This window comes from Scardinius erythrophthalmus (genome assembly GCF_964197995.2).
Source record: "Scardinius erythrophthalmus genome assembly, chromosome: 12".
NCBI lineage: Eukaryota > Metazoa > Chordata > Actinopteri > Cypriniformes > Leuciscidae > Scardinius > Scardinius erythrophthalmus.
In genome coordinates, this window is record NC_138232.1 from 5,104,034 (window position 1) to 5,117,402 (window position 13,369).

General features: G+C 35.6%; 1 protein-coding gene across 1 annotated transcript in view; it reads right to left on the bottom strand.

Annotated features, from left to right (window-relative positions):
* Positions 1–11,793: 11,793 nt before the first annotated feature.
* angpt4 (angiopoietin 4) overlaps positions 11,794–13,369 on the bottom strand; it is a 41,848-nt gene continuing 40,272 nt past the window's right edge. The window contains exon 9 of the mRNA XM_081380102.1: positions 11,794–12,635. Coding sequence (XP_081236228.1) covers positions 12,475–12,635 — 161 coding nt within the window. The 3' untranslated portion in view covers positions 11,794–12,474. The remainder of the gene's footprint in view (positions 12,636–13,369) is intronic.

Consider the following 13,369-nt stretch of genomic DNA (forward strand, 5'->3'; position numbering starts at 1 on the left):
ATGAGATTTGACAGATTATCACGTATGCGATTTTTCTTTTACAAACAGATTTCGCCTTTCATAAGCATTTCTTCATGTGCAAAACTAAACAAATTCTCTTCTGTATGTTCAATGTTCAATGATCAAAAGGAATCTACTGGAAAGAGCTACAAGTAATACAAAAGCATCTAATGTCATGCTGCATTTTGAACATTGTTATTTTAATTTTCCTGAAATTATCTGCAACAACACATCCATCTTAACTGCACAGACATCTGAAGGTACCTCTATCGCTCCCTTGAGGACGGAGGTTTGTTACGTCACACTTTCAACGCGCTGGACAAGTTTTTGCATAAAGTATATTTTCTAGGCATAAAATAACTGTTGCTATTGTTATTTCAAAACTGCAAAACAACGTTCAAACCTGTATAAACAAGCATATAGCCTTCCAGTTTGTACAAGGAGGTCTGTAAAACCAGGAGAAAGATATCGGTTGGCCTTTTTAAAATGTCAATTTCAGTACCTCGGCTGCTGCATACACCCTTCAAAATCCACGATCTGCATGCTGTCATCTTTTCAGGGACAATGCTGATCGGTTGATGGCACCATATGAACAAAAACAGTCCCACCAGTGACTATCCTGAGCTGTGAAATGAAAGCAGAAAAGGAAAAATGTCAATATAAATATACATTCAAATTTAAGTTCATTGCACACAGTTAAGAACCCTTTAAAAGTGTAGAAGAGTAAAACATTTTATAATATAACAATCAAATATTTGCAATTATGTGACACACACACACACACACACACACACACACACACACACACACACACACACTCACACACACACAAATATAATGAAACAAAACAAATTCAAGTAATAGACCTACTACTACACATTTAAATAAAACATGGTTTAAACAATCTCTTTTGCATTACAGTAATGACTATGGAATATTTTCACAATGCATAAAAACAATAATTGTCCTGAAAAATATTTATTAATATACAGTATATTAATAACTTTATTTTCGTTATGTCAAATATATTTTCTTCTTTCTTTCTTTTGATCAAGCATGTTCTTCTTGACAGACATGAGATTCACTTGAATGTGAGATCACGATCTGTGTTTGTGTTAGACACAGTGTGAGTCTGTCACGTCGCCCCTAGAGAGGCCTCTGCATAATTTGAATGATTTATCGATTTGCCTGTAATAGCCCCTGCGTATATTTACTTTATAACCTCTTGGACAGCAGATTGGAAACATGTAATGAAAGGTGAGGGGGACAAATGCTAAATTTAAAAACAGAGTCATGTCTAGTATTGCCTAATAAGATGTACAAACACTAATAGAAACATACAGCACAGCATGAAATAATTTAATATAAATATATGTCCATAACATATGTTGAGTTCATCAGTTTAATTATATGTGTGCTCTACTTTGCTATTTACATCATCAAACAGTAGATGCCAAGGTTTTAACATTTCCAAGTACACAGTGTTTCAAGTAAACAGTCAGCCATTATGCTGATCCATGTGAAAACAAACAGACATGCATGTACACACGTTTCTTCGCCCCACTGTTGACAAAGGCAAATATAGTGCACAGCAGTATCTCTGTAATGTACACATCATTCTGTCACCGTCATGCGGTTTTGATGCTTTGGTGTCACACATGAACATCAGCGCTATTTCAATATACCATCCATTTATTCACTCTTACACGTCATATATAATCATTAGCAAACAATCCAGATTTTCCTATTCAGTTCTGAAGAAATAAAGAAATGTAGATATTGGCAAAAACATATTCAAAAATTGTGAGATATCCAACATTTTCATTATGACATTCGCCTAATATGGTTCATGTATAATTCAACCCTAATAATGAATCAGTTTTTCAGTGGTGAAGTGCTAATAAGTTATTGATGATAGAGTGAAATCACATTTCTAAATACACTCTGATGCTTCAATAACATTCATTTAGAAGAAACTACACTAATAAAATAGTATGCTACTACTGGACATGTACCATGATAATATATATATATATATATATATATATATATATATATATATATATATATATATATATATATATATAATGTGTGTGTGTGTGTGTGTGTGTGTGTGTGTGTGTGTGTGTGTGTGTGTGTGTGTGTATCCATCCAAACAAATAATATAAAAACATGGTAAAACCGTGGTACTTCAAAGAATATTAGACATGTTATCATGTCTAAATAACATTAATTTGAAACATTTTTGCCATTTTTTTACTTTTATAAGTCTGACATGATACTGCAAGCAAGATAAAAATATATAAATATATGTACAACACGTGAAATACTAGAACGAATGTCCTTACATAAGCAGACAGTATAAAAGACTTCATTATCCAGCTCTAAGATTATGCATCAGCAAGTGTGTAAGAATGCATGAAAACAGACGAACATCAAAGCAGCAGTGATACATTAAACCACACAAAAATAGATTCAAACTGCACCATAGTCTCAGTATCCTCAGCCCCCCTGAGCTAGAATGTTTACGATCAATCTAGAATAGCTGAAGCCGAGTGCATGCGCAGACCCCCTGCTTTAAGAATGATGGGACGGGACAGCTGCATTACCAACCACTGTTTTGGAAAAGTGTTTAACATGCCAACATTGCAGGCAAATTTTCCATGTTAATGGCACATGAGACATCAGTGACACGGTGAATTCTGCTTACGTTCATTTAGTTGCTATATCTGACTAAATTAAGGTTGACTAAATTAACCCAAAAATTGAATTATGTAATCATTCACTCCCCCTCATGTCATTCCAAACCCATAAGACTTTCGTTCATCTTCGAAACACAAATGAGGATATTTTTGATGAAATCTGAGAGATTTCTGTCCCTCCATTGACAGATACACAACTACCACTTTGAAACGTAAAAAAGTTCATAAAGAGATCGTAAAACTAATCCATATGAATTGAGCGGTTTAGTCTAAAATTTTTGAAGAGACTCGATCGCTTTATATGATAAGTCAAGTCAAGTCAAGTCAAGTTTATTTATATAGCGCTTTTCACAACACAGGTTGTATCAAAGCAGCTTCACAGTAATAAATTAGAACAATACATCAATGTTTGTTTCTAGTGGAACGTCTACGTTTGGTAATGCTGATCAATAGTATCGTTGATTGATTAATTCAATTAAATATCCCCAAATATCCCCAACTGAGCAAGCCAAAGGCAACAGTGGCAAGGAACCGAAAAACTCCATCAGGTGACCTAATGGAGAAAAAAAAACCTTGGGAGAACCCGGGCTCAGTCGGGGGCCAGTTCTCCTCTGGCGTTTATGAACTAGAGGTCGGATTTAACTGTAGGATTAAAAGTATTATATGAATGCCTGGCTGAAGAGATGCGTCTTTAATCTAGTTTTAAACTGGGAGAGCGAGTCTGAGCAACGAACAGTATCCGGAAGACTATTCCAGAGTTTTGGTGCTAAATGTGAAAATGCTCTCCCTCCTTTGGTGGACCTAGATATCCTAGGTATGACCAAAAGCCTCGAATTTAGTGACCTTAAAGAGCGCGATGGATTATAGGGCGATAGAAGATCCGTTAAATAGACTGGAGCTAAGCCGTTTAGGGCTTTATAAGTCAGTAGCAATACCTTGTAATTAATACGGGACTTTATAGGTAACCAATGTAGAGATGATAAAATCGGTGTTATATGATCATATTTTCTTGATCTAGTTAGAACTCTAGCGGCGGCATTTTGGACTAACTGTAGCTTGTTTATTGAGGATGCAGGACAACCGGCTAATAACGCATTACAGTAATCTAGTCTCGAGGTCATGAATGCATGAACTAACTTTTCTGCATCAGAAACAGATAGCATATTACGTAGCTTAGCAATGTTTCTAAGGTGGAAAAAGGCTGTTCTTGTAACATATGAAATATGATTTTCAAAAGACAGGTTGCAGTCTAATATAACACCCAGGTCTTTTACTGTAGAGGATGAAGTAACAGGACATCCTACTATGTTAAAGTTGTATTGTGAGAGGTTTTGTGGGTGGTTTTTTGAACCGATAAGTAGTACCTCTGTCTTGTCTGGATTTAATAAAAGAAAATTATGCGTCATCCAATCTTTTATATCTTTAACACACTCTGTCAATTTGGATAATTTAGCGTTTTCATCTGGCCGTGATGAAATATAGATTTGAGTGTCATCAGCATAACAATGGAAACTAATTCCATGTTTCCTTATAATATTTCCAAGTGGCAGCATATATATTGAGAATAATAGAGGGCCTAACACAGATCCCTGCGGCACTCCATAGTTTACTGGAGTTATGATAGATTCTTCTCCATTTAAATAAACAAAATGGTAGCGGTCAGATAAATACGATCTAAACCAGCTTAATGCTTGTCCTTGAACACCAGTATAATTTTGTAGTCGATCTAAGAGTATTGTATGATCTATAGTATCGAACGCAGCACTAAGATCAAGTAAAACTAATATTGAGATACAGCCTTGGTCAGAAGCTAAAAGTAAATCATTTGTGATTTTAACGAGCGCAGTTTCAGAGCTATGATGCGGCCTGAACCCAGACTGAAACTTTTCATAGGTGTCATTTTCTTGTAAGAAAGAGCCCAGTTGAGCGGACACAACTTTTTCTAGTATTTTAGACATAAAAGGTAGATTTGAAATGGGTCTATAATTTACTAGATTATTCGGATCTAATTGTGGTTTCTTAATGAGAGGTTTTATAACTGCCAGTTTAAATGTTTTTGGAACATAACCTAAAGATAAAGACGAGTTAATAATATTGAGGAGAGGCTCTTCCACTACAGGTAACACTTCTTTCAATAGTTTAGTTGGTATAGGATCTAGTAAACATGTTGTTGTTTTAAATGAAGTAAAAAGTTTATTTAACTCTTTTTGTTCTATAGTTGTAAAGCACTGTAATTGTTCTTGCGGGGTGATAATTGAGGCTGAATTATAAGGCGCGATTGAGGATTGAACGTTTACAATTGTGGTTCTGATGTTTTCTATTTTCTCAGTGAAGAACTTCATGAAATCATTACTACTAAACTGTAATGGAATATTTTGTTCAGGAGACATCTGTTTATTTGTTAGTCTCGCCACTGTGTTAAATAAGAACTTAGGATTGTTATGGTTGTTTTCTATTAGTTTGCGTAGATGCTCAGCCCTGGCCGCTTTTAGGGCCTTTTTATAACGTGACATACTGTCTTTCCATGCGATTCTAAAGACCTCTAAGTTGGTTTGTTTCCATTTACGCTCTAAATTACGGGTTTCTCTCTTTAGAACACGCGTAGTATTGTTGTACCATGGTGCTTTACTTTTCTCTCTGACCTTTTTTAATCTAATGGGCGCAACAATATCCAATGATCCAGAGAGAATGGTGCTCATAGTGCTAGTTAATTCCTCAAGTTCATCTGTTTGTTTGGGTTCACTGAGCAGCTGAGACAGATCCGATAAGCTGTTTGAAAAATTATCTATGGTGGATGGAAGGATTGTTCTGCCTAATCGATAACGCGGCGCAGCATGATATATTACAGGAGTACGTAATATGCAAGTTACCATGTAATGGTCAGTGACATCGTCACTTTGTGGAATGATATCTATATCGGTTGGATCGGTTCCATGTGATATAATTAAATCGAGTGTATGATTAAATCGATGAGTCGGTCCGGTAATGTTTTGCTTGACCCCAAAGGAGTTTAATAAATCAGTAAACGCAGCCCCTAACGCATCATTTTGATTATCTACATGGATATTAAAGTCTCCAACAATTAATGCTTTATCGAAGTTAACTAATAGGTCTGAGAGAAAATCTGCAAACTCTTTTAGGAAATCAGCGTAAGGCCCAGGCGGTCTATATACGGTAGCCAAGGCTAGAGATAATAGGGATGTTTTTCGAACATCTAAGAGCGTAACATTTAGTACAAGTAACAGATTTAATTTAGGCTTTTATTCACATATAAACATTCATCAACTCGCACATCGGTTGTAGTAAACAGAAGCTCAGGCATGTTCGCTTGACGTGCAAAAAACAATGAGGTTCATTCTCGTGTTACGCATCACGTATGAGCTTCAGCAAGAACCAATGAGGTTCATTCTCGTGTCACGCATCACATATGAGCTTCAGCAAGAACCAATGAGGTTCATTCTCGTGTTACGCATCACGTATGAGCTTCAGCAAGAACCAATGAGGTTCATTCTCGTGTCACGCATCACGTATGAGCTTCAGCAAGAACCAATGAGGTTCATTCTCGTGTCACGCATCACGTTTGAGCTTCTGCAAGAACCAATGAGGTTCATTTTCGTGTCACGCATCACGTTTGAGCTTCTGCAAGAACCAATGAGGTTCATTCTTGTGTTACGCATCACGTTTGAGCTTCAGCAAGAACCAATGAGGTTCATTTTCGTGTTACGCATCACGTTTGAGCTTCAGCAAGAACCAATGAGGTTCATTTTCGTGTTACGCATCACGTTTGAGCTTCAGCAAGAACCAATGAGGTTCATTTTCGTGTTACGCATCACGTTTGAGCTTCAGCAAGAACCAATGAGGTTCATTTTCGTGTTACGCATCACGTTTGAGCTTCAGCAAGAACCAATGAGGTTCATTCTCGTGTCACGCATCACGTATGAGCTTCTGCAAGAACCAATGAGGTTCATTCTCGTGTCACGCATCACGTATGAGCTTCTGCAAGAACCAATGAGGTTCATTCTCATGTTACGCAGCACGTTTGAGCTTCTGCAAGAACCAATGAGGTTCATTCTCACACGTCAAGCAGGTTCGGTTGAACTCTCAGATTTAATTAAAAAGATTTCGATTTTGTGTTCTGAAGATGAACGAAAGTCTTACGGGTTTGGAATGACATGAGGGTGAGTAAATGATTACAGAATATTTATTTTTGGGGGAACTGACCCTTTAAAGAAATGTTCCCCACTCAATACAAGTTAAGCTCTACTGACAGCACTACTTTTGACAAACAAGCAAGAATCACATTTACAGTAATGCATTTACAACCGAAGCCTATACATGTTAAAATACACAATATTTTGAGTGCAATCAGGAAAATTCAAACATACATGTGTTTGACAAGAAGAGTGAGATAATTAAAATTGTTTGTGCAAGGTTACATGCAATATTTCAACCCCATTATTAACATGTAAACTCAAATAACACAATTTTGCATGGAAGAATTAATATAAGCATTTTAACAAGTACATATTTGAGTTGCACAACCCCATCATAAAGCTTTGCCCCACACACTCTTAAAAACAAAGGTTCTTTATTGACATTGATGGTTCCATGCAGATCCATTAACATCTATGGAAACTTTCCATTCCACTAAAGATTCTTTATAGTGGAAACAGTTCTTCAGATTATTTAGATGTTCTTCACACAAAGAAAAAAAGTTTATTTTAAGGATTGTTTATCGATTTTTCGAACCTTTCTTTTTTTAAGAGTGTAGATGTGAATTGTAAGTGCTTTACTGTACATTTTCAGATGTTATTGTACACTCTGATCAAACTTGATTATTTGCACAATAGCAAGACAATTCAACTTATTTCATTTAACTTGAATAAGGATGTCGACTTTAAAATGATCAGGCTGATATCTGTAACTTTATCAGACAGCATGATATACTGTATTAGATTGAGAAAAAAACAAACATCACATAACTCATAAAATCAAACCACTTATACTCACTAATGTTTGCACTGCACTGTTGTTTTCCCTCCGAAATGATGTCACTTCCTGTAGATGATGTCATTAGGAAATAGCTTTTGTAATTTAAAGCGATATTACAAAATAGACTATCAGGTTGGAAAGTGATACAATTTTAATGATTAGTGATTAAAGCAATATTCTCTGTAAAACATGTTTTGCTTGAAACAGTTTGTGTAAAGAGAGAAACAAATGAAGAAACTTATGTTATATTGTAAATATTGAAATATTTCTTTAAAGGGGTGGTTGATTATGATTTCACTTTTTTAACTTTAGTTAGTGTGTAATGCTGCTGTTTGAGCATAAACAACATCTGCAAAGTTACATCGCTCAAAGTTCAAAGCAAAGGGAGAAATTTTCTTTTTAAAAAAAATGTAAGGACTACAACAAACGACAACCCTAAAATGGGCATAAGCCCCGCCCCCAGAACACGATTTATAGATTATCAAAACAGAATATGCTATTGACTAAAAGATAACTACACATATGCTACATAAATTCATCAACTAAACATTCAGAAATGTTGTCTACATGTTGTCACTTCTTCTTGAGTCTCTCCATCTTTGTCTGATTCCGGTTTGAACATAAAAGGCAAAACGTTTTTGAAATTGAAATTGTGAGGTAAAAGGACACAAGCTCTTGTAGCTCCGCCCCCTGTGCCGGGAGCATCAGCTCATTTGCATTTAAAGGGACAGACACAAAACGAGGCGTTTTTGCTCACCCTCAAAAAGTGACAATTTTAAAATGCTATATAAAAATATCTGTGGAGTATTATGAGCTAAAACTTCACATACACACTCTGGGGACATCAGAGACTTATTTTAAATCTTGTGAACAGGGCATTTTACCACCCCTTTAAAAATTGCCAGCTTTTCGCGTTAGAAATGCAGCTATGATAATATTACAGTAGTCTATCAACTCAAACCAGGATAAAAAAAAAGCACAATTAGCCTATTTAAAACTGACATCTATGTTCACTTAATTGTTAGACATGATTTCCATCTTAAATATTTCTATGCTTATGCATATTTTATGCAATTTATTAAGATGATAACAAATGAAAACATACTGCACAACACCAGTGACCCTGGTAATCTTTGGTCATTTCACCATACTAATAAACCACTGTCACCATCTGCCCCCTACTGGTGAAGTCTGAACTTCTGATTTCTCAAGAACATCATTATGGCACTTCACAATGATGATCTCTTGTATCTTGGTATCTTGTTAAATATATGGATTATAAAGATAAATATTAGTCAGACAGAGATCAACTGCAACACGCTTCATGCAATTGCCTAAGAGAATTTTCATCATAACCTAGATTTCCCTCTAGCTTCTCCAGAGGAACAAGAGCTGGAGGGGCAGAGCAAAAAAAGAAAAAAGAGAGAGACAGAATCGAGGTCGGAGGAGGAAGGGAGGGAGGGAGAGAAGGAGAGAGAGAAGGAACAAGAAAGAATGAATGATATAAAAGAGACAAATTCAGTTGTCATGCAGCACTGCTCTGACCTGAATGTGCAACCTCCAGTCTTCATCCAGACCTGAAAAACTGTTGATAGTAAACTGGTATAGATATACAGTAGATAAATATTTCATAAACATTTAGAATGATCATTTATAGAGGTCATGCTGTAGACCTGAGGCATAAGGTGTGCAGTGTGCTAAATTGGTATCATAGAGTTGATGTGACTGGGCTGGTCAGCAGATGGAGCTAGAGAATAACTGGATGAAAACAATAACCATTTTTTCTACTGAATGGTGTTGAATGTTGACTAGTCTAACATTTCCTATCTTTGTTTTGGTTATAGTTCCTTGAATTTCTATAGGCTTCTGTTTGCACGCAAATGAGATTCACAGTCTAGGTCATTTTTGTGGCAAAAATGACCTAGACTTGTCTCAAGACTAGTCTCAAGCATCTTACACTTCTTGTGCACAGGTGACCAAACATCTTAAATGCGCATTATTGGCTTTTTTGCCCCATGACATCATCACCACAACACACCACCATGAATGCACATGAACAGATCGTATAGTTGTAGTGGCAAGGTAGTGTTGTAGTACTCGACACTTGGTCTTGAGACCGGTATCGAGACCATTTTTTGAAGGTCTTGGTCTTGTCTCGATCTCAACACACACTGATCTTGGTCTGGACTTGGCCTCGGTTTAGGTTGACTACAACACTAGTGCAGTGCTCACAAGAATAATCTCATTCTCTCTGCTTGTCGTGTTGTATAAAAGCAGTAAAATCCTGTAAAAATATATATTTTTTTAAATTGGTAAAAATATATAGGCTAGTTGTCCTTGTTAGCGTGGCTCAGCTTGCCCCGCTGGCAGATGTTGTAACTGCACCATGTTTCCATAAAGCATCTTTCTTCATTGCCATTTAGAGGTATCCTTGACAAGCTTATATCCAAGCATCATATATAATTTGCTAATATTTCATAGATGATCATCTGACACCCAATTCTTTTTGGAGGCTCTTAAAAATGTGACAGGGACTCGTTTATTTTTCCCTGTCTGTTTCCCTTCATGAATCTTCTTGCAAGAATAGTGAAGAATTTGACACGTTCTTGTCATGCCATTATAGAGCAATCAGCACCTCCATGCAGTTTGATTATTAATTAAAGATCAATCAATATATAATTCAATAAATATACTATAAATATCATGCATGAAATATTAGATCATTAAATACAGTACATGTGACCAAAGAATGCACCAAACATCTATATAAGAAGCAGTTTATTGCTCATGTAGACCTCTTAAAAAAAACAAAAAAATGAATATCTGACATGACAAATTGACATTTTGACACAGTGAATGAAGAATGATCAAGGGGGAATGTCTTCCATATGCTCCTGCTGTTCTTGGCAGACAAATTGAATTTTAGTTAAATGAAAACACAAAGCCTGAACCACAAAAAGACAGGAAAGCCTTTGGCGTCTTCAACTTCTTGTACAGGATAGTAAAATAAACCTGACCTGTTGAAAAGCTGTTATCCAGTTTGACTCCAGAACCGATCTGAAGGGTTTATTATCAAACATTATTGATATGTGATGAAAGGTCAGAAGGTAATAATGCATGTTGAAAGGTTTATGCTCAGAATGTGTTCATGTATATACCACAGCAGCAATTAATAGTGTTGTTCATAGTTGTAGGAACAGTCAACTCCTATCAGCGGATCTGTTGTTTAACCCTTATACTTTGCTCCTTAAAGTGCATCCTCCTAAAAAAAAACACATTATATTTTTGAAATGGAAACAACAGGTCACACAGAACATCAGTAAACAAAATATAGTATCTTTCTCTTACATACAAAACAAATCACAAATCACACAGGTACAACAATTATAAGGCCAGAAACACCCTTTATGCAAGTACACAAATGCAACACATTGATTTTGCATTGCTGTAACAAACTTCTGTACTCAACAGGGCAATAGAGTTACCTTCAGTAGCTAAAAACATGGCAAATACAAATCAGTTTTTCTTTAAACTGTTGCTCCGCCAAGACAGTAAGCAAGGCTGTTTACGCTAATGCCCGCTAAAGTGGCCCTTACAACAATGCTAAGAATGTGATGCATGTTAAATTGTATTCTGACACATTTCAGAATGCAACGACAGCCAGATCTTGTGCAGCCAGAAGCGTTTGTGTTCACATACCTGTGTAGAGTATGTTTCAGGCCTAATGAGCACAAAAAAGAAAGATGCAAAATATAATAAAATATCCAGTTATTAAAAATACACACAAAATGATGCAATGTCTCAATCTATCTATTATACTAGTTGTCTTACTACTTAGCTACACTACCATTCAAAAGTTTGGGGTCAGCATATATATATATATATATATATATATATATATATATATATATATATATATTATTAAAAAATGCAGTTCGAATGAACTTTATTAAAGAATCCTGAAAAAATGTATCATGGTTTCCACTGTTTTCAACATTGGTAATAATACAAAACGCTTCTTAAACAACAAATCATCATATTAGAATGATTTCTGAAGGATCATGTGACACTGGAGTAATGATGCTGAAAATTCAGCTTTGCAACACAGGAATAAATTATATTTTCAATTTTATTCAAATAGAAAACAGCTATTTAAAATTGAAATAATATTTCAAACTATAACTTTGTTTAGTATTTTTGTTATCAAATAAATGCAGACTAGGTGGGCATTTTCTTAAAAAAATAAAAATTCAAACCAACCCCAAACTTTTAACAGTAGTCTACCTACTTAGCTGCCTCGCTAAGTAGTTACCAGCTATTATCTTTTACAAAATAGTATAAAACCTCTCAGACATGAAGGAGCCTCTGGTATTCCTCTGGAACATCCAGAACAGTTCCGGGATCTAGTGAGGCTCGTGAACCTTTAGTCTCGTTAAGTTCGAAAGGTATTCCTTTGGAATTTTTCATGCCATAAATGATGTTCTGACACCAACAAAAGTCGCCATGGCCATCATTGAGAATGTTTTAGGTTATGAGCGACACGGGAATTCAGCTGTGAAGGTGAAGCATGTTTGCATGTGTAAAAGGTGAACTATGGCATGAATTTTGGAATGAAGCTGAATTTTCAGTCCGATCGCTTTTTTTTGTCCGCTCCGGCTCCATTCATCACTGTTCATCCATTAAATTACATTTTTATCTGTCTTTACCTCGTTGCTTCTACGTCCCAAAGCAAGCTGCTCGAAGTCCTGTCATTCAGACAACATGACAAGCTTCATTTACGTCAGAAATCAGCTGGTCGGATCATCATGGAAGTAGACTGGAGTGAATAGCTGGGTCCTCGGAAGTGATGCCACTTAATGCCATTGAGCTTGCGGATGTTGTGACCCACGGTGTAGTAGATCCCATTAAGGTTGGACAGACCACAAGCATCAAACCACCAGCCTGAATGAATGACAAATGAGAAGAGATTGAGATAAATACTTTAAAAATATAGAATTTAATGCTTAGACCACTTTGGGTCTTAATCAGGGTTATTATTGGTATTGAAATTAAGCCTATTCAAATTTTTTAAATAAATGAAAACTACATGTTTAGTTTAGTTAAAAAATCTCAAAAGCACACAAAAATTATAAAAAAACAACAACTAAAATCTAATAAAAAAAATGTAATCAAAACTTTACAAATATTTAAATAATACTAAAATATCAGGGGTCTTAATTTTACATCCATGTTTAATTCTTCTGGGAATTTTGTTTATGAAGTCTATACATTTTTTAAAATGTATAAACTGATTTTGTTATAATTTTCACATTAATCAAATGACTATTTTTATAGTACTTTTACGCTGCTTTTTTGGAGCTTGACAGACTTACAATACGCCTTCACTTAATGAAAAAAGCAACCTGGAGATTATACAAAATATTTTATTTTGCATTCCACAGAAGACAGAAAGTCATACGGGAATGGCATGAGGGTGAGCAAATGAGGATAAATATTTCATCTCAAAACAACCAAACCCTTTGACCTATCCCTCTCCTCTATATTATGTCTTTTTATTTTTCTCTCTGCAGTCTGTCAGTGTTTCAAAGAGTATGTTATTCCCATTGTGCGGTTGATGTCTCAGCAAGACCTGTCAAAGCAAACTGTGATTCTTCAATAAAAACCAGACTTTCACT